The following is a 25,196-nucleotide window of genomic DNA, read 5'->3' on the forward strand; positions in this document are numbered from 1 at the left end:
AGATAGGGATGTGCAGAATTAACAGACTTATTTTCTGCTCATCAACTAGAAAATCAAGTTCAATAAAGTGAGAATTATAGAGTGTGTTGAATAACTTTTTAAACGGCAGTAAAATAATCAAAGTTTGTGTACTGTCTCTTAATGGTCAGACTGCATTTTATTCATCATACAAAAACCCACCTTGTTCTGAGAATTAGATTTACCATCTAGATCAGGTGATCGTGACCTGGGACTTGGCCATTCCTCACCAATCAAGGATGTTCGGAGAGAAACTTTGTTCAGCTGCTGTACGTACAGAAACAGCAGAAACTGCAGTGTGTCTACTGACAGCTGAGAGGAAAGAAATGGCTCAATTTAAATTAGTATTTGTTTAAAAATTACAGAACATATAAATCCTTCAAAGTATTTTGCAGAAATAGAATGCATTAAAAAGTAAACTGATCATTTTAATAAGCTCAACATAAAATCTATTAAAATACTATTAATAATACTAATGTAGTTAACATTGAGGCTTTATCGAAAGCATATCATTAATTTCATTTAGAGTTATCATTAAAAGATCCATTGTAAAAGCCTTCTCTTCAACTAGGATACAAGTCTGTATAGCCTCAAGACGACTTATCCTTTATCTTTTCTGAATTTCCTCACACCTGGTGTTAAGGATGTCATCTGATTTCCTAGCTTTCTAATTATCTGCATTTGACCTTGTGTCAAAACACCTATCCAATGATACCAATTCATTCCTGTCAATCATTACGATGGATGAGATTAGAAAATCTCCCAGTTCAATTAATTATTAACCTGCATTATTTTTGTAATGAAAGTTTTCCGAAATGTGCTTTTTATTAAATACAAACACCAATTGATAATCAATAAGGTTATGAGATACTAATATAGTTCAGTGACAACCACTTGTATAAATACATTATTAAAATGTGCCAAAGGTAATTAAAAATACTTCCAACTACCCAAACGTTCAGTCAGAAAATGCCTCACATGGTAAGGAGTAGTTCTAAACAGATCAGGTGTTTCTCAAAAACCAACCTTAATCTGCATGAAGCACAAAATTTGGTTGGACGTTTGCTTGCTGATCTGGTAGATTTATTCTCAGATGTTTCATCACCATGCTGGTAACATCATCAGTGAGCCTCCAATGAAGCACTGGTGTTCTGTCCCTCTTGCTATTTGTGTGCCTTGGTCTGTTGTGGTGGGTGATATTACTTCTGGTTCTGTTTCTGAGAGGATTGTAAATGGGGTCCAGATCGCTATGTTTGTTAATGGAGTTTCCATTTGAATGCCAGGACTCTTGGAATTCCCGTGCATATCTTTGTTTAGCCTGTTTCAGGATGGATGTAGTGTCCCAGTCAAACTGGAGTCCTTCTTCATCTGTGTATATGGATACCAGTGATAGTTGGTCATGCCTTTTGGTGGCTAGTTGGTGCTCATGTATCCTGGTGGCTAGCTTCAGCCCAATTGCCCAATGTAATGTTTGTTGCAGTTCTTGCAGGGTATTTTGTATACGACTCATTCTGCTGGTTATTGGTACGGGGTCCTTTAAATTCATCAATAGCTGTTTCAGTGTGGTGGCAGGTTTATGGGCTACCATGATGCCTAGGGGCCAGAATAATCCAGTCATCATGTTTGAGATATGGCAAGGTGGTTAGAATCTCTGGGCAAGTTGTCTTCTTGTTGTGGTCTGCTTCTCCCCACAAATACAGATGAGAAATTTCACGCCAAAAAACTCAGTACACGAATGCAACTAACCATGAATGGACAAGAACACTAGAGCGAGCTTTCAACACTAAACAACAGCAAACCAAGACAAAGAAAAGACAGCCCTACAAGAAAAAGTGGCCAAGCTCACGCACAATGATAACATAGACAATTCGGACATTCGGATAAAGAACCTGTTGGACCAATCATTTCCAGATACAAGAACAGCGGTCCTAGCATAAGGGATGCACTTCAACACAGGGACGCAGACAAAAAGGACTTCCTAGCAGCACTGGAATCCACCCTGAAAGACAACAGACTTGCTGAAGAAACCCAGCAGGCCATCAGACAGACAGCAGCACTAACACTAAGCAGAAAGAAACAAGGGAACACTCTTGACACACTGGAAGGGAAAGCCGTGGAATGGACTCAGAAAAGACAGAAATATCATAATCCTACCAGCAGACAAAGGGCACATGACCATCATCCTGAACAGAACACAATACATTGAAAAAGCAAACACATTACTTGCCGATACTGACACCTACCAACAGGTGGCACTGGATCCAACTCCACAGCTAGAAAACCATATTAAAGCATCCCTGAGGAAACTTCACAAGACAGGTGAAATTAACAAAAAAGACCTCCAAAGAATGAAATCCGAAAGACACAACACATCCAGTTTCTACAGATTACCAAAGGTATATAAACAAGGGGCTCCCCTTCAGACCCATAGTCTCACTTCGTGGTACATCAACATACAGACTGACAAAGGAACTACAACTCAAACTGAAATGCCTATGAGAAGGCTCAAGCCACTCCATCCACTCCAAGGAATTCCTTCACATCAAAGACACCAAGGTAGAGAATGCTGAGGTCATGGTTTCCTTCTACGTGATGGCCCTATTCACATCATTAAGCATTACCCTAGCCGAAGAAACACTGGCCTCACTGCTAGATGAACCAAAGACACAAACACCTGACAGCACCAACTCCATCAGCAAGAACAGCATCCTCAAACTAGTAGACCTGTGCCTCACAACCCAATTCACCATCAAAGACAAGATCTACAAACAAATCAATGGGATGTCTATGGGATCACTAATATCAGGGCTCTTGGGTAGGCAGTTATGCAGAGGTTAGAACAAACAGCCCTTCCCAAGGTCCAGCCCAAACTTTGGGTCCACGATGTTGATGACATCTTTGTCATCACCAAATTCAACGAATTAGAAGAAACCCATAAGCAACATTCTTGCTGGTATAAAATTCACCAAAGAGAAAGAGAACAACAGACGCCCCTTCCTAGACGTCAAAATAGAATGAAAAGCCAATGGAGAGCTGCAGACCAGCAACTAAAGGAAAGCCATACACACTGACCAGATACTCAACTACAGGAGCAATCATCCCAACATCCACAAACAGAACAGCATTGGGACATTATTTAAATGAGCCACAACACACTGCAGTACCTAGAACTATGAGAAGCTGAGAAAAAATACCTATACAACGTAATGAGGAATAACAGGTACCTGAAAAGCACAGTCCACCGATTCCTACACAACAGACCTTATCAAGAAGACAACTCGCCCAGAGACTCTAGCCACCCTCCCATACATTAAAGACATTGTGGAGATGACAACCAGTCTACTCTGGCCCTATGGCATCATGGTAGCCCCACAAACCTACCACCACACTGAAACAGCTCCTGATGAATTTGTAGTACTCCGTACCAACAACCAGCAGAACAAACGTCATATATAAAATACCCTGGAAGGACTGCAACAAACATTATATTGGACAGACAGGAGGAAACTAGCCACCAGGATACATGAGTACCAGCTAGCCACCAAAAGACATGACTAACTATCACTAGTATCCATACAACATATGAAGAAGGACTCCAGTTTGACTGGGACAATGCATCCATCCTGGGACAGGCTAAACAATGACACACACGGGAATTCCTAGAGTCCTGGCATTCACACCAGAACTCCATTAACAAACTTATCGAATAGGACCTCATTTACCAACCTTTCAGAAAAAGAACCAGAAGTGATATCACCTACCATAACAGATCAAGACACAGAAATAGCAAGCAGGACAGAACACCAATACTTCATTGGTGGCTCACTGATGTTACCTAGTATGATGACGAAACATCTGAGAACAAATCCACCGGCTCAGCGAGTAAACTTACAACCTGATCCACAACCGAGCTACAAATCGTTTCCAAAATCGCAAGCACAAAATTTGGTTAGTGTGGAAGCAGTTACGATGCAAAGAGTTAGCTAGGGATATTGTACATCAATACAATAGATTTATTGTAAATTAGTTTTTTTAAATGCTGGAAGAATGATTAAGTTAATCTTTGATCACTAACTTTGTACTTTACTCAAGAATTCAATTCAAGGGAATTAAAGTGAGGAAAGAAAATTATATTTTACAAACCCAGCTGAATAGTTCAACGGAAACACTATTTGAAATTTATAGTGCTAACTAAACAGTTTTAAAATGCAATTTTTCAATAATGCAACTCTCACTAAAGCAAGTAAAACTCGTGTGAACGTGACTGTCACTGTGCCATCCTTTCACTATGTTTCTTTAGCTAAAATGGCAGCATGCTTGATCAAAAATATATCCAGTTGTCAGAGTTTTTGGTCCTCCTCCAATGGATACCAAATCTAGTTTATCTTTTGCATTGGGACAAATATTTCCACAGCTGTATTCCTGGACTTACTGTTCCATTTTCTGACCAAGACTGAATGAAGGCAGCTTAACATTATATTATATTATTTTAATGTTAATATTAATGGCTGATATTAAAAATGAATTGCTTACCAGAGTTTGCAGTCATAATTCTTAAATTAGGGGTGTTTAGTTGTCATTCCATTTAAATTTATTGTTTTGTTTCATAAATCTAATGCTAACTAGCGTATAGAATAAATGACGTGAAATATTAATAAGGGGACTTTCTAAACAAATATACCTGATAGTATTAGAAATCACAAAGATCTATGATAGATTTGCATTGATAACTGTCATTCTGATATAGATGTGAAATCACTCACTGGGTTCCTTTTTAATAAAACATCCACAACTTGGGGTCTATGTGGAGGTGGTCATGTGCCAGCATACCTCATCAGTGCTCTTGATAAAAAACTATCTATAATCACTATTCAAGGTTCACAAAGCCAGTCAGTAATATACTGCAGGGAATTTTTAGATGATACTTTTTTTTTCTTTTGCAGAGTAAAATGAAGAATTCACCAAAATTAAAGTCAATACCTTACTTTTCAGTTTGTCAACTTCCTCTTCTGACCTGCAATGAGATACTGCCTCAGCCCACTCCAGCCTCTCCTCTGAACTTCTCTCTAGAAGACCGTCAAACGTTTCAAAATACAGCCAAGCCAAATATTCAGCCAGTTGCAACTTTCCACAAGCAATGTGCCTCCACATCGGCCAAGTAAGTCTGGGATAACCACCATCTCCTCCCTTTGTTCGAACATATGTTGCCATTTTTCGAAGGTAGTGCATACTGAATTTTGAAGGAGGTGTGATCTGCAATACCCCAACAATGAAGGTTTCATGTTTTACCCAAAGATGAACACTTGGCTGCTCCATTTCTGCAGAAAAGAAAATAGTTTACTTCAGTGTTGGTTTAATGATAGCAATAGAAGCCAATAATTTTCATTGATAATGTGACTTCATTCAGATGCATCAGATGGAGTCAGCTGAAGTAAATTCCTGTTTCAGTGTTCTGTTTCCATGCTAGTGAGTGACTGGCTCCCCTATTTGCCTTTATCAACAGGAGTTTCATTTTAAAATTGTTTTGAGCTGGTTGACATAGGGCCGAGTAACTTGACTGATGGCATCTTTTATGTTTCTCTCCCAATCCCTTATCCCTCTTCTCAATGTTATCCCTCTAGTTTGGGGATTATGCTGCTCCCTGATCCTTTCTCTAGGTGTCAACCCTCTGACTTGCTTAATTCCCACAAGTTAAAGCTGCTCTTCTTGACTTGTGCTATTTATGTCCGGAGCCCTCACAGCAAGGGTTCAGCAGAGGGAAGTGGTGTGTGGGAGAGGCAGAGAGTTAGGGTCATCAAGAAGGACTGTCCACAGTAGTTGGAAGAATTAGACATAAGCTAAGGAGATAAGGAGAAGAGGGTCAGCAAGATGGAGGGGGAAGTAGTGAGCATGAGGTTCAGCAAGCAGGATGGATGGCTAAAAGGAGAGGCAACAAGTGGGAGGTGATTAGCAAGTTAGGATAAAATTATTGTTTTTAGAAGTTACTTTACATTGCTAAATTGTTATTGGTATTTCAATTAATGGGGTATAATTTTTACTTTTTCCTGATGAGAAAGATCCTATAGAAATTAACTGCAGCTTTTACATCCGTTTTAATGGGTAAGTTGGATTTGCTTAAAGTTGTTTGAATAAAATTGCACTTGTTCAGGAACGTGACATCAAATGAGGACTTACTGTCTGTAGTTTTAAATTTTCATGACCTTATCTATTATCAAATTTATTCTCAGTTTTAAGCAAGAATACTCATACAAAAACACACAAAAATAGTTTACTATGAAGAATCTTCTTACATTTGTGAACATTATTTTTGATAGAAAATATAAATTTAATTAAAATAGAACTACCATCTCAATGTGATTCCAATAAATAAAACTTAATGATATTCAAAAGACTTGCTCATTGAAAACATTCACATTCTCCCAGTGAAGAAAAATTATCTTCATGAATCCAATATAAAGTAATAAGCTCTACATTGAGATAAGAATTGGAGTCACCGTACACTAAAATAATCCTCAACCACCAAAAACAGGAAAAATTAATCATTCACTAGTTTATTATTGTTCATTGCATCTCTGTAATGCAAAACCCCCTCAGACGCACTGAAACTGTAGTGTCCATATCGGTAATATTGGGCCTTGATATTAATAGCTAGTAGCATGACTGACAACATTAAAATTGCAATGCTTCGATTAGCCTTTATACCTCCCCGGTCTCCTACTCTGAGAGCTAAGCTAATAAAAAGTGAAACTTTGATATGAGGTAAATACTAACCTTTGGAAGGAGATTGTATACAGATCTTGTTTACTTGGAGTGAATAATACTAACCTGAAATTTCTAAACCGTAGTCAGGATTAATCCAATAAATTTGTTCAAGTTCTTCCACTGTGACTCCAGGTTATGTGAACTTCTCTGTATTTCTGTACCTATGTATTAAAGAGATTCAGAGACAATCTGTAAATATTACATTCTTTCTAAGCAAAGAAAACAAAACAAAGATTAAAACTGTAAAATACAAATATCAAAAACAACTATATAAATTAGGTAATGGCTTATTTAAAAGGTTAGAGATTGTGTGAAGGAGGAAAAAAAACTGATAAATGTCTTCAATAGAGGGTCAAAAGAGTTAGATTAGAAATAAATTCCAGGGATTATGGTAGCATCATGGTTATCTAAGTGGGCTAGCAATATTGAGGCTAGACTACTATTTCCTAAATGAGAATTTAAATCCATCCACAGCCGCTTGGGATTTTAAATTATTTGGCATTTGCCATTTTGAGCTCAAATACAGTCTGCAAAGTGCTTTGCTTTGGTTCCTCTGGCTAAACATACAATTTATCTGACATAATATAGCCTTTATACTTTAGTTGGAGCGGCAGCTGTCGTGAGGGAGATGCTGCTCAGGAACAGGGCTGTCTGTTAGCAGGATTTTAGGTGACTGGTACAGGAGGCTGGGGTGACTTGGATGGTGGAGGACTGGGCTGAATGACACCATTGCAATGGATGCTAGAGTGTTATCTAACAACCACTATGCAGCCAATGCCACCCAGAACCTCATGGCTGCAGTACTCTGACAGCACACAGGAGGATGAGGTAGCTGGAGTGCAGGGTGAGTTTCCGGGTGAACTTAGTTCTGTCTACTTGGAATTTGACATTGTTGACAGAAAGCAAACCCTCCCTTGGGACACATTTTCCCATCCCAAGGAAATTCCCTTCCAAACAAGAGTGTTTTCCTGCACAGACTGCTGCACAATTTCCAATTCCTCGTTTTTGACAACTCCCAGGATACAGCCTCGCGTTATGTTCTACCTTCCAGCAGATATACTCCGTGGATGGCTCTTTTGTTAGGAAGTTCCCTTTCCATCAAGGATCTAGGACGGAGTCTGCTACCTGCAGCAGTCTCATACAATTAAAATGTCAAGTAAGTTTTACAGGCTACGCTTTGTTTTTGTGACCTGCGGGAATAAACTTTTCATGTTCACTTTTTGAATATTTGTGTTGAGACAACTGTTTTGTTTATTTTTAAAAGGGGTTGCTTTTAAATTTCTGGTTGCACTTATGCCCCACGCTCCTGATCTATGACCACCTTGAGAGAAGAAGAGGTGGTCAAATCAGAGGACCCCTTTGTGAGATGGCCCTTGGGCCTGGCTAAAGGTGGCCATCAACTGGTCAACGCAGCAGCCCTTGAGGTAGTGCCTGCTATCTACACTTTTTGAGGTCGAAGGGCTCAATGAGACATTTAGGTACCGTTCGGTAATTGGGGGGGGAGGGGGAAAGAGAGAAGAGTAGGGCAGCAACAACATTTTAATCTAACTCTTGACGACTTTCCACTTTACTTTTTAAATATATTCCAGAGGCTACCTTGTTTATGAATCAACGTGCATTTAAGAGGGGGGGTGGGGGAAGAGAGCGAATTAATTCGTTTCAACTCTGCAAATTTAGAGGGAAAAAGGCATGAAGGTGCCTATAAACACATGCAGTTCAGAAGCAAGAGAGAAAGTTGAGCAGCAGCAACAGGGAGGGGGTGAGCAAATACTAAACAGCAGTTAGGACACCGTCTTTCCTTGCAGCAGCGAAGCAGTTTTCTTCCTCCCCGTTGAGCCTGCCTGGATCAGAGAAGCGAAGGCTATCCGGCCCCTCAGTCACTGCAATCCCTCCAGAAGTCAGACCATCAACCCAGTGCTCCTTTAGCAGGGCCCGCTGGCCGGGCCAGACGGCGCCTCTCTCCCTGCAGTCTCTCCGCCGCCGCCGCTGCTCACGGTGTGCAGCTGCGCAACTCCCAGCTCGAGATTGCGGCGGGAAGGCGGGCCTCAGCCCATCAGGGCCAGGCGTGGCGGCGGCATCCTCAATACTCACTGCCGCTTGCAACAAGATTGCAGCCTGTTGCATGTCAACGCGGTTGCAAAAGGATAGACTGTCCATCGATATTATCTCACACACATTTGCACATTTACAAAAGTACAACAACACATAACGTTGTGCAATTCTCTCAACACCTGGCCATTTCGCTAATCGGGGCTGTTTAAAAAAGAACACAGTTCTTTTTCGAACCCTGGGCGTTGGCTTAAACTCAACCAACATTCGCCTTACTCTAGCTTCTCTCGGGCGCATTCTTGCAGTTGGTCGGCCCCGATCTTACTGAATGGCCTTCTCTTGCTGGACGTCTATGGGCAGTACTGCATTTTCAGTGTTTACACATTCTCCAGGTTCTTGGAATAAACACAGAAAATGCTAGGGGAAGAGGTTTAGGTGCTTCTTTGGAGAGGCGACAGACCTTGAACGTGGCTGGTACGGGACTATTCGTCAGAACTAGGAAAAGTTGTTCTACCTTATCATAGGTCTTCCGAGCTCAAACCCTGTTCCAAAAAACCTGAACCCTTAATTCTGTTTTATCACAAATGCTGTTGTTACGACACGGGGTAAACTTTCTTGCTTAATTTAAAACCAGCAACATAGCAGTGGTTAGCACTGCTGCCTCACAGCGCCAGAGATCCGGGTTCAATTCCCGCCTCAGGCAACCGACTGTGTGGAGTTTGCACGTTCTCCCCGTGTCTGCGTGGGTTTCGTCCGGATGCTCCGGTTTCCTCCCACAGTCCAAAGATGTGCAGGTCAGGTGAATTGGCCATGCTAAATTGCCCGTAGTGTTAGGTAAGGGGTAAATGTAGGGGTATGGGTGAGTTGCGCTTCGGCGGGGCGGTGTGGACTTGTTGGGCCGAAGGGCCTGTTTCCACACTGTAAGTAATCTAATCTAATTTATCCCGTGCAGTAATCTGTAAAAATTCGAGTGCCCAAAAACTAGTTAAAGTAAAAATCACAACTTTATTTTTTAAAGTATAACAGAGAATGATTAACTAACAACTATGTACAAGTCCTTACTCCAACCTATCTTTTACCTCCCCTTCTACAATACTAATCAGATAAAACTCCCAATTAAGATTTACAAAACAACACTTCTTACCTCAAAGCCAGGCAGCTTTTGGTTCTATTTAGATCTTCCTGTGTCTTAGGGATTCTGCTTCACAAGTTACTGATTGAAAACAGTACTTTTAAAAGAGTGATTTTTCAGGCTGTCTTTTACCCACTATGGCTTGGCAGTTCTCCTTCCAACTGTTCCATTTTTCCCCATCGCATCCGATTGTGACATTGACTTTTAAGATTGTTAATATACTCAATTCAAACTTGATTGGAAATTTGTATTTTTCGGGGAATAATTTAAACCAATTGGCCTAATTCAAAATTTTTTTGTCGTTTCCGGGCAACCAGCTACTCTGGTAATAAGACATTGTGTCTTATTGAGAACACCCGGTGCTGTCACTGCTAGCTTTTAACTCTCTTAAAAGGTATAATAGTTCACCCATATCTTCATAACATCTCCCCCCTTAAGAAAAAAATGAACCATCATAATGAAAAGATGGCTTCATTTTTTTCTCTACTTTTTAAACACATTATCCTAACATACAGATAACTTTTAATATAAGTTCACCTTAATTTCTTTCCATATACTTATATATATATAAATGAAGAAAAATCTCATCTAAACTCTCTGTTAAATCCGCGATAACCCATCTGCGATTATATTCTTCCGACCTACAATATGTATGATGATTAAACTAAAAGTCTGTAACATAATGAAATAGTCTCATATTCTTGTATTTAAAGAGTGTAAGCGGATTGTGATCTATGTACAACCGTCTCCAACACATTGTTCATGACATACACATTAAAATGTTGTAAGGCTAGTACCAAACTCAATAGTTCCTTTTCGAATGTGGAGTATTTCTTCTGGTGGATGTTGATCATCTTTGAAAAGCAACTAACTGGCAGTTCAATCCCATCCTTATCTTCCTATAGGAGTACAGTTATGTCACTAGCATTGATGGCGACTTTAGAATGTTTTGAAAGGTTTGGTGTAGCTAAAACTGGTTTCGTGGTTAATATTGATTTCAAGTCATCGAATGCCTCTTGGCATGGTTCTGTCCACCGAAACTTTGTGTTCTTCTTCAGCAAATCGGTTAATGGTGCCACGACACTGCTGAAGTTTGGAACAAACTTCCGATAAAACCTGCTGAGTCCTAAGAATTGAAGCATCTCTTTCTTCGCAGTTGGTCGTGGAAATTTCTCGATGGCCTTTGTCTTTGAGATCCATGGGGTCAACCTTCCATGACCGATGTTATGTCCCAAAAATGTCACCTCTACTTTCGCGAATTCCGTCTTATTTATCACCAGTTTTGCTTCTCGTAGTTGTGCTTTGCCAACTTTACCATGTGATCTTTCCAGGACTTACTAAAGATCACTACATTGTCCAAATAGACTGCACAGTTTGTTAACCCAACCAGAACTCTCTTCATGAGTTTTTGGAATGTGGCAGGTGCGTCCTTCATTCCAAATCGATTCACTTTAAACTGATATAGCCCATTTCCGGGGTTACAAATGCAGAAACTTCTTTTGCCAACTTTGATAAAGGTACCTGCCAGTAACCACACATTAAGTCCAACTTGGTGATGTAACTGGCTTGTCCGACTTTCTCGATACAGTCCTCTAATCTAGGAATTGGATATGAGTCAGATTTTGTAACAGCGTTGACCTTACAATAGTCCACCAAGAATCATTGAGTCCTATCCAGTTTGGAACTAAGATGATCAGTGAAAACCACTCGCTCTGGCTTGGTTCGATGATGTCCTCATCGAGCATGGCCTCCACCTCGATCTGGACCTGTCTGGCTTTGAAAGGATTAAGCCGATAGAGGTGTTGTTTTATCGGAACAGTATTTCCTACATCTACTTCATGTACAACAGCATTAGTCCTCCCCATCTAATTCTAACATATGTCCTTATACTGCAGTAACAAATCTTTCAACTGCATTCTATTCTCCTGAGACAGTGGCTTACTAACCTATCCCACTCCTCAAGGGCTTCTTCATTTTTTTAATCTATTTTCAGGCAGCTCAAAATCCACATTATCTGGATTTGATTCCGCACTCTGCAGGATAGTGACAGACATTTGTTCCTCCAGTTCTTTCTTTCAAGTATAATATGGTTTCAACGTGTTCACATGACATACTCAATACCTTTCTTTTCTTTTTTTTAAACAGTGAAGGGGAGGGTAATTCCTGCTTTTTTTTCTTTCTTTTTTTTTCTTTTTTAACCCCCACACTACTGCCTAACTGTGCTAGTGCTTATTTTTTCCCCAGCACCCATGGTGTGTGTGTGCAGGTGTGAGACACAGTGAAAGACACAAAGTGCACGATACCTTTCTTTTCTATCTGGCATCTTGACTAAATAGTTCACCTGACTCAACTTTATCTCAATTAGATAGGGACAACTATAAGGGTTGTCTAATCACTGGTAACAGTACTAACATATTATCCCCTCAGGAAAATGTCCCGGTCTCAGAGTTTTTATCTGCCACCTGCTTTTTTTCTAAACTGTGCCCTCTTTAGATGCGGTTTAGCTAACTCACCTACTCGGTTAAATCTCTCATTGAGTCATAGAGATGTACAGCATGGAAACAGACCCTTTGGCCTAACTCATCCATGCTGACCAGATATCCCAACCCAATCTAGTCCCACCTGCCAGCACCCGGCCCATATCCCTCCAAACCCTTCCTATTCATAAACCCATCCAGATGCCTTTTAAATGTTGCAATTGTACTAGCTTTCACCACTTCCTCTGGCAGTTTATTCCACACACATACCACCCTATGCCTGAAAAAGTTGTCCTTAGGTCTCTTTTATATCTTTCCCCTCTCACACTAAACCTATGCCCTCTTGTTCTGGACTCCACCACCCCAAGGAAGAGACCTTGTCTATTTACCCTATCCATGCCCCTCTTGATTTTATAAACCTCTATAAGGTCACCCCTCAGCATCCGAAGCTCCAAGGAAAACAGCCCAGCCTATTCAACCTCTCCCTACAGCTCAAATCCTCTAACCCTGGCAACATCCTTGTAAATCTTTTCTGAACCCTTTCAAGTTTCACAACATCGTTCCGATAGGAAGGAGACCAGAATTGCATGCAATATTCCAAAAGTGTCCTAACCAATGTCCTGTACAGCCGCAACATGATCTCCCAACTCAAGTACTCAATACTCTGACCAATAACAGAAGCATACCAAATGCCTTCTTCACTATCCTATTTACCTGCAGTTCTACTTTCAAGGAGCTATGAAGCTGCACTCCAAGGTCTCTTTGTTCAGCAATACTTCCTAGGACCTTACCATTACGTGTATAAGTTCTGGTAAAATTTGCTTTCCTAAAATGCAGCACCTCACATTTATCTAAATGGTATATGTGTGGAATGAGCTGCCAGAAGAAGTAGTGGAGGCTAGTACAATTGCAACATTTAAAAGGCATCTGGATGGGTTTGGAGGGATTTGGGCCGGATGCTGGCAGGTGGGACTAGATTGGGATGGGATATCTGGTCAGCATGGACAACTTGGACCAAAGGGTCTGTTTCCATGCTGTTGTACATCTCTATGACTCAATGAGAGATTTAACCAAGTAGGTGAGTTAGCTAAACAGCACCTAAAGAGGGCACAGTATAGAAAAAAAGCAGGTGGCATGTAAAAACTCTGAGACTGGACATTTTCCTGAGGGGATAACATGTTAGTACTGTTACCAGTGATTACAGAACCCTTCAAAGCCAGGTATAGTGGTCTCTATCTAATTGAGATAAAGTTGAGTCAGGTGAACTATTTAGTCAAGATACCAGATAGAAAAGAAAGGTATTGAGTATGTCATGTGAACATGTTGAAACCATGTTATATTTGAGAGAAAGAAATGGAGAAACAGGTGTTTGTTACTGCTCTGCAGAGTGCGGAATCAAATCCAGATGATGTGGATTTTGAGCTGCCTGAAAATAGATTAAAAATTAAATAGATTAATATATTAATAAATTAAACTCCATCTGCCAGTTCTCAGCTCATTGGCCCATCTGATCAAGATCCCATTGTAATCTGAGGTCCTCTACACCTCCAATAATAACTATATCTCTTATGCTCACATCCAAATCACCTGTATAAATGACGAAAAGTAGTGGATCCAGCACTGATCCTTGTGGCACTCCAGTGGTCACAGGCCTCCAATCTGAAAAACAATCCTCCACCACACCACCACCCTCTGTCTTCTACCTTTGAACCAGTTCTGTATCCAAATGGCTAGTTCTCCCTGTATTCTATGAGCTCTAACCTTGCTAACCAGTCTCCCATGGGGAACCTTGTCGAATGCCTTACTAAAGTCCATATCGATCACATCTACCGCTCTGCCCTCTTCAATATTCTTTGTTACTTCTTCAAAAAACTCAATCAAGTTTGTGAGACATAATTTTCCACTCACAAAGCCATGTTGACTATCCCGAATCAGTCCTTGCCTTTCCAAATACATCCTGTCCCTCAGGATTCCCTCCAACAACCTGCCCATCACTGACGTCAGGCTCACTGGTCTATAGTTCCCTGGCTTGTCCTTACCACCCGTCTTAAACAGTGGCACCATGTTAGCCAACGTCCAGTCTTCCGGCACCTCAGCTGTGACTATTGATGACTACCTGTGACAAATATCTCAGCAAGGGGCCCAGCAATCACTTCTCTAGCTTCTCACAGAGTTCTAGGGTACACCTGATCAGGTCCTGGGGATTTATCCACTTTTACGTGTTTCAAGACATCCAGCAATTCCTGCTCTGTAATATAGACGTTTTTTTCAAAATATCACCATCTTGTTCCCTACATTCTATATCTTCCATGTCCTCTTCCACAGTAAACACTGATGCAAAGTACTTGTTTAGTATCTCCCACATCTCTCCGGCTCCACAAAAAGGCGGCTTTGCTGATCTTTGAGGCCCCTATTCTCTCCCTAGTTACCCTTTTGTCCTTAATGTATTTATAAAAACCCTTTAGATTCTCCTTAACTCTATTTGCCAAAGCTATCTCATGTTCCTTTTTTGCCCTCCTGATTTCACTCTTGAGTATACTCCAATTGCCTTTATACTTTTCTAAGGATTCATTTGATCTCTCTTGTCTATACTTGTCATATGCTTCCTTTTTTATCTTAATCAAACCCTCATTTTCTCTAGTCATCCAGCATTCCCTACACCTACCAACCTTTCTTTTCAACCTAACAGGAATATACTGTCTCTGGACTCTCGTTATCTCATTTCTGAAGGCTTCCCATTTTCCAGCCGTCTGTCTACCTGCATACATCTGCCCCCAATCAGTTTTTGAAAGTTCTTGCCTAATACTGTCAAAATTAGCCTTCCTCCAATTTAGAATTTCAATTTTTGATCTGGTCTATCCTTTTCCATCACAGTTTTAAAACTAATAGAATTATGGTCACTGGCCTCAAAGTGCTCCCCCACTGATATCTCAGCCACCTGCCCTGCCTTACTTCCAAAGAATAGGTCAAGTTTTGCACCTTCTCGAGTAGGTACATCCACATATTGAATCAGAAAATTTTCTTGTACATGCTTAACAAATTCCTCTCCATCTAAACCCTTAACACTATGGCAGTCCCGATCTATGTTTGGAAAGTTAAAATCTCCAACCATAACCATCGTATTATTCTTACAGACAGGTGAGATCTCCTTACAAATTTGTTTCTCAATTTCCCTCTGAGCATTAGGGGTCTGACTATAATACGATCCCAATAAGATGATCAGCCCTTTGTTATTTCTCAGTTCCGCCCAAATAACTTCCCTGGACGTATTTCCAGAAATATCCTCCCTCAGTACAGCTGTAATGTTATCCCTTATCAAAAGCACCACTCCCCCTCCTCACTTGCTTCCTCTTCTGTCCTTCCTGTAGCATTTGTATCCTGGAACATTAAGTTGCCAGTCCTGTCCATCCCTGAGCCACGTTTCTGTAATTGCTACGATATCCCAGTTCTATGTTTCTAACCCTGTCCCGAGTTCATCTGCCTTCCCCGTTAGGAGTTTTACATCGAAATAAATGCAGTTTAATTTATCAGTCCTGCCTTGTTCTCTGCTTTGTCCCTGCCTGCCCTGACTGATTCGCTTCTTTTCTCAACTGTACCAGTCTCAGATTGATCTCTTTCTTCATATCTCCCTGGGTCCTACCCCACACCTTAATAGTTTAAATCCTCCTGAGCAGCATTAGCAAATCTCCCTGTCAGTATATCAGTCCCCTTCCAATTCAGTTGCAATCCATCCTTCTTGTACAGGTCACTTCTACCCAGGAGTTTCCAATGATCCAAAATGTGAATCCTTCCCCCATACACCATCACCTCAGTCATGCATTCATCTGCTCTATCCTCCTATTCCTACCCTCACTAGTTCGTAGCACCTGGATTAATCCTTACATTACTAGCCTTGAGGACCTCCTTTTTAAACTCCTGCCTAACTCTCTATGTTCTCCCTTCAGAATCTCATCCTTTTCCTATGTCATTGGTTCCAATGTGTACAATGACCTCCTGCTGTTCCCTCTTCCCCTTGAGAACATTCTGCACCCTCTCTGAGACATCCTTGATCCTGGCACCAGGGAGGCAACACACCATTCAGAATTTTTGCTGCTGGCCACAGAAACGTCTGTCTGTGCCTCTGACTAGAAAGTCCCCTAACACAATTGATCTCTGGGGACTCAACATACTCATCATTGCATTAGAGCCAGTTTCAATACCAGAAACTTGGCTGTTTGTGCTACGGTTTCCCTAAGTATCCATCACTCCCTACATTTTCCAAAACAGCACGCTTGTTTGAAGTGGGGATAGCCACAGAAGATTCTTGCACTACCTGACTACCTCTCTTACCTTTCCTGGAGTTAACTGATCCATGTGGCTGTATCTACAACTTTTTTCCCTCACTTTAACTGCCAGCCATCATATCCCCTTGCTCTTGTCAATTCCTCTTTGCTTCTAACTGTCTCTCCTAGCAATCTATTTGATCTGATAGTATTCGCAACCATCGGGATTTATTGCAGATAAAATCCCCAGTAACATGTAAACTCTCCCTGAGCTCCCATGTCCAACAAGAAAAGCATATCACTCTACTAAAGGCCATTTTTACTTCTTCCAATCTACAGACCCAGAAAGTAACACTGTCTTATTCCTCTACAAAACACTGCTCCAGGCTAACTTAATACTTTTGACTTATATTTTTAAGTTTAATCAAGAGGCATATATCAATAAAACATATAATCAAGAAAGAACCTACTCTACTCATTACTGCAGACTTACTGTAAGGCCACACTTAAAAAATTAATTTATCTGTTTGTATGGTGTAACTTCCCCCAAACAGGTTCCTCCAAGGTCAATTGTGAATTTCACTGTTTGTTCATTTTCCCAGATGTACTCCAATATTCAGCACTACATGAATTCAAACAGCAAAGGCAGAAACTGAGCATGTTCACTGCTGTGTCAATTAGCATTGCGGGTTTCTTTTTTTCTCTCACTCTCTCCTGCACTGACCTCACCATGTGCTGCCTTTGTCTGATCTTCTCCCTTTTAAAAGTACTGTTGTTTTGAATTTTTTTCTCCAAAGTTCCAAACAATAATTGCTGCTTCTGGAATTCGAGGAAATCATCTCCAACACATAAAATACCTCAAAAAAAGGAGCAGCCTATTACAGCCAGAAATTTTTCCCATACTTCCATCTTGGATTACCTCTCCTTCACCTCCAAGACATAATCTAAGTGTGAGATCTCTGACTTTGGTCCTCTCAATTTTTCTTTAATTTATTTCAAAGGGCCTCTCACTTCATGACTGAATATTAACTCAAAAGGAGTAAATTGAGTGGATTTGTTTGGGCATCTCTAATGGCAAATCAAATAGGATGCCTTTATCCCAATCATTTGGGTAATCCCGACAGTATGCTCTGAACATGGTCTCCAAGAACTGATGCCACCTTTCTAAAGCTCCCTGGGATTCAAGATGATACACACTGGATTTAAAGTGCTGTATACCTAAGCTATCCATAACTTCCTTAAACAGCCTAGCAGTAAAATTTGACCCTTGGTCCAACTGAATCTCTCTGGGTGGCCCATACATGCGAAGAAAGCTACTAATCCTCTCCTACCCTTTTTGCATTGATACTCCGTAATGGAATTGCCTCCAGATATCTGGTAGACACATCCATTACGAGTAACAAGTACTGGTTCCCATTTTTAATTCTCAGGAGGAGACCTACATAATCAGTTATAACCACGTGAAAAGTTCTTCAAATGTGGGAATTGGCAACAAAGGTGCTGGTTTTATTACCATCTGTGGCTTACTTACCATTTGGCATGTATGACATTTACGGCAAAGGTTAACCACATCTTGTGCATTCCAGGCCATTAAAAATGTTTTTGTACCTTAGCCTGAGTCTTTCGTAGACCTAGGTGACCTCCCACAGGTAATTTGTGTGTGGTACCCGTAACACCTCCTGTCTGTACCAGCAACACAATCTGGTGCACTTCGGCCCATTTTTCCTCTGCAGTAACTTGCTGTGGTCTCAATTTCTGCCTTATGATTCTATCTTTCAGGTAATAACCTGAATCGTCTCTGCCTCCTTTTCAGAGTACGCATCCACATATATATATCTTTTATTGTCTTGTCTTGCTATTGCAAGCCTCTTAGCCTTTCAGGGCTAAACGTTTCTGTCTGACCCTCTGCCTGTTGAGGTTTTTCCTGCACCATTACGTCAAACAGGGTATCCACTAACTGAACCTCAACTTCTTCGTCTTTCTCTACTTTTTGCTTTCTGCTGTGACTTATGATAGTGGGATCTGCTTACCACACAGTCTGGGAAGATAACAGGATATTTCTGTTTTAACTCCTCAGTTTCTTAGTCTTCCTTGGGCTTCTCCACAACAAGGGGTGTCACTCCCACCTTGGATCCTGCCAAGTCATTCCCAAGACAAAATGAATACCTGGAACTTACATTGTGTATCACTCCCACTGTAACTTCCCCAGTCTTAAGTTGGCACTCCAACCTGATCTTACAGAGGGGAAGTCTAAATTTCTGTCCATCTATCCCACAAATTACCACACTCTCGGGTAACAGATCAGAAAGAGTGCATATTCGCTCATCCCTTACTATCAGGGACTGGTTAGATCTGTATCTCTCAAAATTATAACTTCTTGTCCTTCTCCCACTTTTCTTTCTGAGTAAACTTTACCCACAGAGGCGAATTCTTTGTAGAGATCAGGTACTAACTCCATACCCAGCCCCTGCCGAGGCTGTGCTTGGGGTCTCTTTTACTACCTTCACTAATGCCACTGGCTTTGCTTCTTTCCCACAGTGCCTTTCTTTAATGACTACCTCTGTGACTTTATATTTCCCACTTTACCACAGTGGAAACACCTGAGGCCTTTCACCTCCTTTCTGCCCTCTTAGGCTTCTTCTTTATCCTGTTGTAAACTCTTACCAGTGCTCTCTACTCTTGGTTTATTAGTGTAAGATCTCCCCTTCTCCCAACTTCTATCTCTCACAGGACAAAGTTCTGGCTGGAAGCTTGTCTTATACACCAACATGTACTGATCTACTAATTCTGCTGCCCTTCTCACTTCCTGAACTTCCTGTTCCTCTACGTGAGTTTTTAACCATCTCTAGAAGTGAGTTTTTAAACTCCTTCAGCAGAATAATCGCTCTTAATGCCTCAAACCCATCAATCAAAATGACTATGTTTAATTCTTTTGAAGTCTAACCTGGTTCCTTTTTTGTGTTTCTAAACTGCTGTCAATATGCTTCTGGTACTAATTCATAAGCACTTAAAATAGCCTGTTTAACCTCTTCATAATCTTTGACCTCTCATCTGACAGTGCGGCAAATACCCCACTAGCTCTGCTTACCAGTTTAGTCTGAACTAGCAGTACCCATAAATCCTTGCACCACTCCATCTGCCTAGCCAATCTTTCAAATAAAATAAAGAAGGCTTCAACATCTTTCTGATCAAAATGTGCAGAGTTTTGACATATTTTTATATATTACTACCTTCTCTTTATCCTGTTAACTTGACTTTGTTAACTAAGTCACAAGTTCACATTCTCTCTATTTTTGTCTCTCCCTTTCTTCTCTCTCTTTGCTTAGCTAAAAACCTTCTCTCTCCTTTCCTCTCTCTCTTTCTCGTTCCCTTTCTCTCTATCTTCTAACTCCATTTTCCTCAATTGTAATTTAAGTTTTTCTACCTCTACTGCACTTGTCTGTTTCTCTGACACACCTCAGTGTTTGAGTAACCCCTTTACAATTTCAGCTTTGCTTTTGTTCTTGGTTAAACCCAAATCTAACTTATTTGCTAATTCTAAAAGTATGGCCTTTTTCTTTCCTTCTAAACTTCTCTGGCAAATTTGAGAATTATCTTCAAATCCCCGAACCCCTTAAGCAATTTTAAGAGCCATTTCTCTCACTTTTAATTTAATCAACTACAAGTCACTGAAATCAAACATATTGTCTTACCTACGTTATATTTAAAAATCTAGGACATTAACCTGCAAGTGTTTAAATCTTATGAATTTTTTGTACCCCCAAATGTATTCAAATCTGACTTAACCAGTTCAGATTATGAACCCGAGATCCCAAACTGTTACATCTCAAACTGTTAAGCAGGGGTAAACTCTCCTGCTTCATTTAAAACCAGCAACACAGAAAAGATTTATCTGTAAAAATTTGAGTGGCCAAGAAGTATTTAAAGTAAAAATTAACAACTTTATTTCTTAATGTATAACAGAGAATAATTAACCAACAGCTATGTACAAATCCTTACTCTAATCTATTTTTTACCTTCCCTTCTATAATACTAATCTGATAAAACTCCAATTAAGATTTACAAGACAACACTTCTTATCTCAAAACCAGGCAGCTTTTGGTTCTTCTATTTGGATCTTCTTTTCTTCTTAGGGATTCTGCTTCACAGGTTACTGATCAAAAAGGGTACTTTTAAGACAGCTTTTATCAGGCATTCTTTTAATCATTGGTGCTTAGCAGTTCTCCTCCCAACTGTTCAATTTGTTCCCGGTCTTATACCCCAGAACATCAGACTGTGTCATTGGCTTTTAAGATTGTCAATATACTCAATTCAAACTTGATTGGAAATTGGTATTTTTCGGGGAATAATTTAAACTGATTGGGCAAATTCAAATCTGTTTTTTGTCATCTCCAGGCAACCAGCTACTCCTGTAGCTGGAGCATATGTTACATTGTGCCTTATTGAGAACACTTGGTGCTGTCACTGCTAGCTTTTAAGTCTCTTAAAAGATATGGTTCACCCACATCTTCATAATACTGTCTTACTTGCTGAGTTTTACCTTCCCAACATTTTCTGTTTAATTCTATATCCACATTGCAGTATTCTGCTTCTTTTTAATTGCTTGGTCCTCACATGTGATAACATTCAAGGCTGTTCCTTTGTGAAATTAATAAACAATGTTTAATTCTGACCTCGGAATGAAACTCGGTATCAAATTAACTTCTCTCCAGAATTATTGTCCCTCGCTATTATCTGATGGAGGGCTTTTGCCCGAAATGTCGATTTTCCTGCTTCTCGGATGCTGCCTGATCTGCTGAGCTTTTCCAGCACCACTCTAATCTTGACTCTCATCTCCAGCATCTGCAGTACCAACTTCTGCCTTTGTTATTATCTGTCTAGTTCAGAACATGCAGTGTTTTCGTTAACTTTTATGTTTGTGACAGTAATGCCTTTGTAAACCTGTGTATAAAAGTATTCTGTTTTTGATAGTACGACGGAGTAGTGGCCAGGGGTCTTGAAAGAAGAGCGATTTCTACTCTCCTGGATTATTAGAATCCAGTTAGCCTGGCTTATAGGTATCAGTGTTATGTTGTAACAGTGATGCTGTTAGTAAATGAAGGGAATGATTAAAATTAAACTAAACTGTCTGTAAGAGATTTTTAAAAATTCCAGACCACCAAAGAGTACGATCTCCAGAACATTTCAAGTATAACAACTTGCATGAATGTTACAGCTGAGTAAAATCTCCCAAGATGCTTCACAATGTTGGAGTAAGAAAAGTAAATAGAGCCGAACATAGCAAGATGCTTTTGAAGGTGGAGAAGAGTTAGCACGGCATGTTATTATAAAGTGTGTTATAAATATACCTCAAACAATAAATGAGCTGTGATTACCTTTAAATTTATTTCGAATCACAGAACACGTCCAGCACAGGTGACCATCTACGTTATCTCTTTCATGGAGAAATGCAAAACAAATCCCACCGCACACATTTCTTCTCAAAATTCGTATCTTACTCTCCCTCAAATATTTTTTCAATTTTCCCTCATTTATCCCATAACGGTATTTTCCATTTTCCGGGGAGAAGCCTTTAACACTTCTGGGACTAATGCACTGTATAGCAACTAAAAGGCGAAGTGAAATAAAAACTTACACAGGACTGTCCCTTACCTAACGCAATAATATTTTATCATTTAACTTTAGCTCAGTATTTTTAACTTATAAAACATCTAACGCACTGTCAATAAGCATTTTATTTTTAAAAAATGAAGGCGAAAATATAAATGAGATTTCCCGCCTTTATTATTTTTAGTTCCATTTTTGACTTATTAGAATTCTATGCATATATTCCTTCACTCACAGCTCCACCCCTATGCCCTCCTCTTCCTTTGTCCAACCCCTTTCTTGTAAAGTGTGTGTCGGTGCGAATGCAAACGAATGAGAAGGTCTAGTAGCCGGACTAAAAGGCTTGGACTCCTCCCTCCTGAAAGCGTCAGGCATGAGGAAGCCAGGCTGCCTCTGCCGGTAGTTGCCGCTCACTAGCTCGTAGCGAGCAACGTGGAGAGCGGAGCCAAAACGCCAAAACATTTAAAAAAAGAACAAGGAAGGAGGAAAAGTGTGCAGCATGGCGGCGGGTGTGCGCTCTGTGTGTATTGTACTGCTGTGTCTGAGCGGAGAGGTGCTGACAGGGTAAGTGGGGAGGCAGGGGGGGGCGGAAAGAGAGCTCCAGCTCGGGTTCCTGCCGCTCTTCCTTCCCTACTCTGAATGAATATCCTGGATATTAACACGTTAGACTGACCCACTGTGTGATCACCGGGGATGGGAACTTACTCAGCTCTCTCTGTAACATTGCTGGGATTGCCCAGTGTGTTGCTTCATCAGTAAATGAAGCTGTTGTAAAGTCTTATTTCAGTTGTGTGTTATTTTCTTTACATCTCTTGTTTTTATTTTGTGTGTGTCTGAGGACAGGCGGGATTTCTACAAGATTCTGGGGGTATCCAAAAGCGCCTCGGTGAAGGATATCAAGAAGGCTTACCGCAAGCTGGCACTGCAGCTACACCCCGACAGAAACCCCGACGACCCGGCAGCGCAGGATAAGTTCCAGGATTTGGGTGCTGCTTATGAGGTACTGAGCAGGGGCAGTGTAGGCTGTGTGAGTGTGTGCAATGCCCGTGTAGCGCTGGGAGAGAGGGTTCGCTTCAGGTACATTTCGGCCTTTCCCTGTGAAGTCTCAGTCACTTTTTTTTTCACTTCTGAGTTCTAGTGATGACAAATCAGGGAGACTGTGTGGCTTCAGCTCATTGGTTGTTGGTTAACGGGTGAAAGGTCACACTATAATCTAATCCAACAGACTGCTGGAGCAGCTCCTATAAGATTCTCAATTTACATATTGTTTCAGTCACACTTTTGTAGGACTCGTACACTTTATAGTTCAATGTCTGCACTTCCTAAAACAATACAATTGTCGAGGTGTTTCTCTTAACAATTTTTCTAGATTGTCTGTCTGTTTTATAACTGAGATGTATTTATGAACGGTAAGAAAGTAAATTCACAGTGCGTTTAATAGTTTAGGGCCTCCAAGCGTGTGCTGGAGTTTAGCTGGCAAAACCAATTTAAGAAGCTTAAGTTTAGGTGCAATGATTGTCCATTGACCTTCGCAACACCAGTAAAGCAACAATTTATGTGAACTTCTTCCAATTTCAGGAAGAAAGGCCTACCATGACCACAGGACATCCCAATATTCCTTAAACAAATGCAGTTCTGTATTCCTTTACCTTGGTGGGGCCTTTTCTATAGTCTGGAAACTGGACATCAATTAGGTAACTTTTGCTAACAGTCCTCTGCTTTGTCTGAAGGTGCAATCCTGAGCTCCCAGTTTCTTGCTATTTCAATTCATTTTCCCAGTTTGACATTTGTCTTTGGCTCTGTTTTTTTTTAAATTAAGCTCAAGACACTGAATCTGAACTTTCTTTCTAGAAGTATGGAATGGTTATAGCATAGAAAGAGGTAATTTGATCTGTCATGTCTGCTGGTCCTCCAAAGGAGCACTTCATCTAGAGCCATTACTCGTGTGTTTTCTGTGTAGCCCTGCAAGGTTTTATTTTTTAGATAATGATCCAGTTTCCTCTTGACAATCTAAATTGACCCTGTTTCCATTGCAATTTTCAGCAGTGCATACCAGACCCTGATCATTCACTGCATGCAGAAGTTTTTCTTTATGTCACCATTGCTTCTGTTGCTGAATATCTTAAATCTGTTCTCTTTTTGGTTCTTGATCATTGCACCATTGTGGATGACTTGTCCCTATCTGTACCCTGAAATTTTGAATACTTCTATTAATTTTCTCTTCAAGGACAGAGTCCATCCTCTCTAGTCTTTCTTTATGTAACTAAAGGTTCCCAGCCCTGGAACCATTCTTTCTGCATCCCCTCATCCTAAAATGTGGTGTCCAGAAATGGATGCAACATTCCAGGTGAGGTTGAGTCAATGTTTTGTAGAGGTTTAACAAATGTATTGCTTTTAGACTTTACACCCCTTTTTTTTAACAAAAGCCTAGAATGCCACATGCTTTATTCATTGCTCACTTGATGTGTCCTGCCACCTTTTAGGAATTTTCTGTGGACAGGTTGTTCTGTTACAACACACATTTGCTGTAATGCAATTGACAATTTGGGGTCACTTTCTACAGCGTGAAATTTTTAAAACGTGTTGGCTGTACTGGATTATAATGGGGTTGCACAAGAATGCAACTTCTATATAGTCAAGTCTATACAGAACTGACTGTATAGACTTGGTCCCTCTGCTCCTGCTCTCCCTTTTAAATTATCTTTTTTTAAATTGTTTCTCTGCCACCTTCATGCCAATTCATAATTTCACTCATTTCTGCATTACATTTCATCTTGTCTGTCCATTTCACCATGCCTATAACCTTGCTGTCCAAACCATTATTTTAATTGTTCACAATGTTTCAAGCTTTGTGTCATCTGCAGATTTGGAAATTGTACCTTGTATAGG

The 25,196-nt window shown here is 40.4% G+C and overlaps 2 protein-coding genes across 5 annotated transcripts in view; one reads left to right on the plus strand and one right to left on the minus strand.

The window, feature by feature from the left end:
* Positions 1 to 22,314, minus strand: part of tbccd1 (TBCC domain containing 1) — a 36,212-nt gene extending 13,898 nt beyond the window's left edge. Inside the window, exons 1-4 of one of the 4 annotated variants that reach the window (XM_072578868.1) lie at positions 22,076 to 22,314; positions 6,844 to 6,941; positions 4,999 to 5,336; positions 181 to 330 (exon numbers count right to left, since the gene is read on the minus strand). In XM_072578868.1, the coding sequence (XP_072434969.1) occupies positions 181 to 330; positions 4,999 to 5,334 (486 nt within the window). In that variant the 5' untranslated portion in view covers positions 5,335 to 5,336; positions 6,844 to 6,941; positions 22,076 to 22,314. Of the gene's footprint in view, positions 1 to 180; positions 331 to 4,998; positions 5,337 to 6,843; positions 6,942 to 8,577; positions 9,083 to 9,105; positions 9,279 to 9,343; positions 9,500 to 22,075 lie in introns of those variants that run through there. The other 3 variants (XM_072578866.1, XM_072578867.1, XM_072578869.1) reach the window with 3 other exon arrangements.
* A 290-nt stretch (positions 22,315 to 22,604) lies between these two features.
* The window catches only part of dnajb11 (DnaJ heat shock protein family (Hsp40) member B11), a 35,867-nt gene continuing 33,275 nt past the window's right edge, over positions 22,605 to 25,196 (plus strand). The window contains exons 1-2 of the mRNA XM_072578871.1: positions 22,605 to 22,871; positions 23,151 to 23,307. Coding sequence (XP_072434972.1) covers positions 22,807 to 22,871; positions 23,151 to 23,307 — 222 coding nt within the window. The 5' untranslated portion in view covers positions 22,605 to 22,806. The remainder of the gene's footprint in view (positions 22,872 to 23,150; positions 23,308 to 25,196) is intronic.

The sequence above is a fragment of the Chiloscyllium punctatum genome, chromosome 10, assembly GCF_047496795.1.
Source record: "Chiloscyllium punctatum isolate Juve2018m chromosome 10, sChiPun1.3, whole genome shotgun sequence".
Taxonomy (NCBI): Eukaryota; Metazoa; Chordata; class Chondrichthyes; order Orectolobiformes; family Hemiscylliidae; genus Chiloscyllium; species Chiloscyllium punctatum.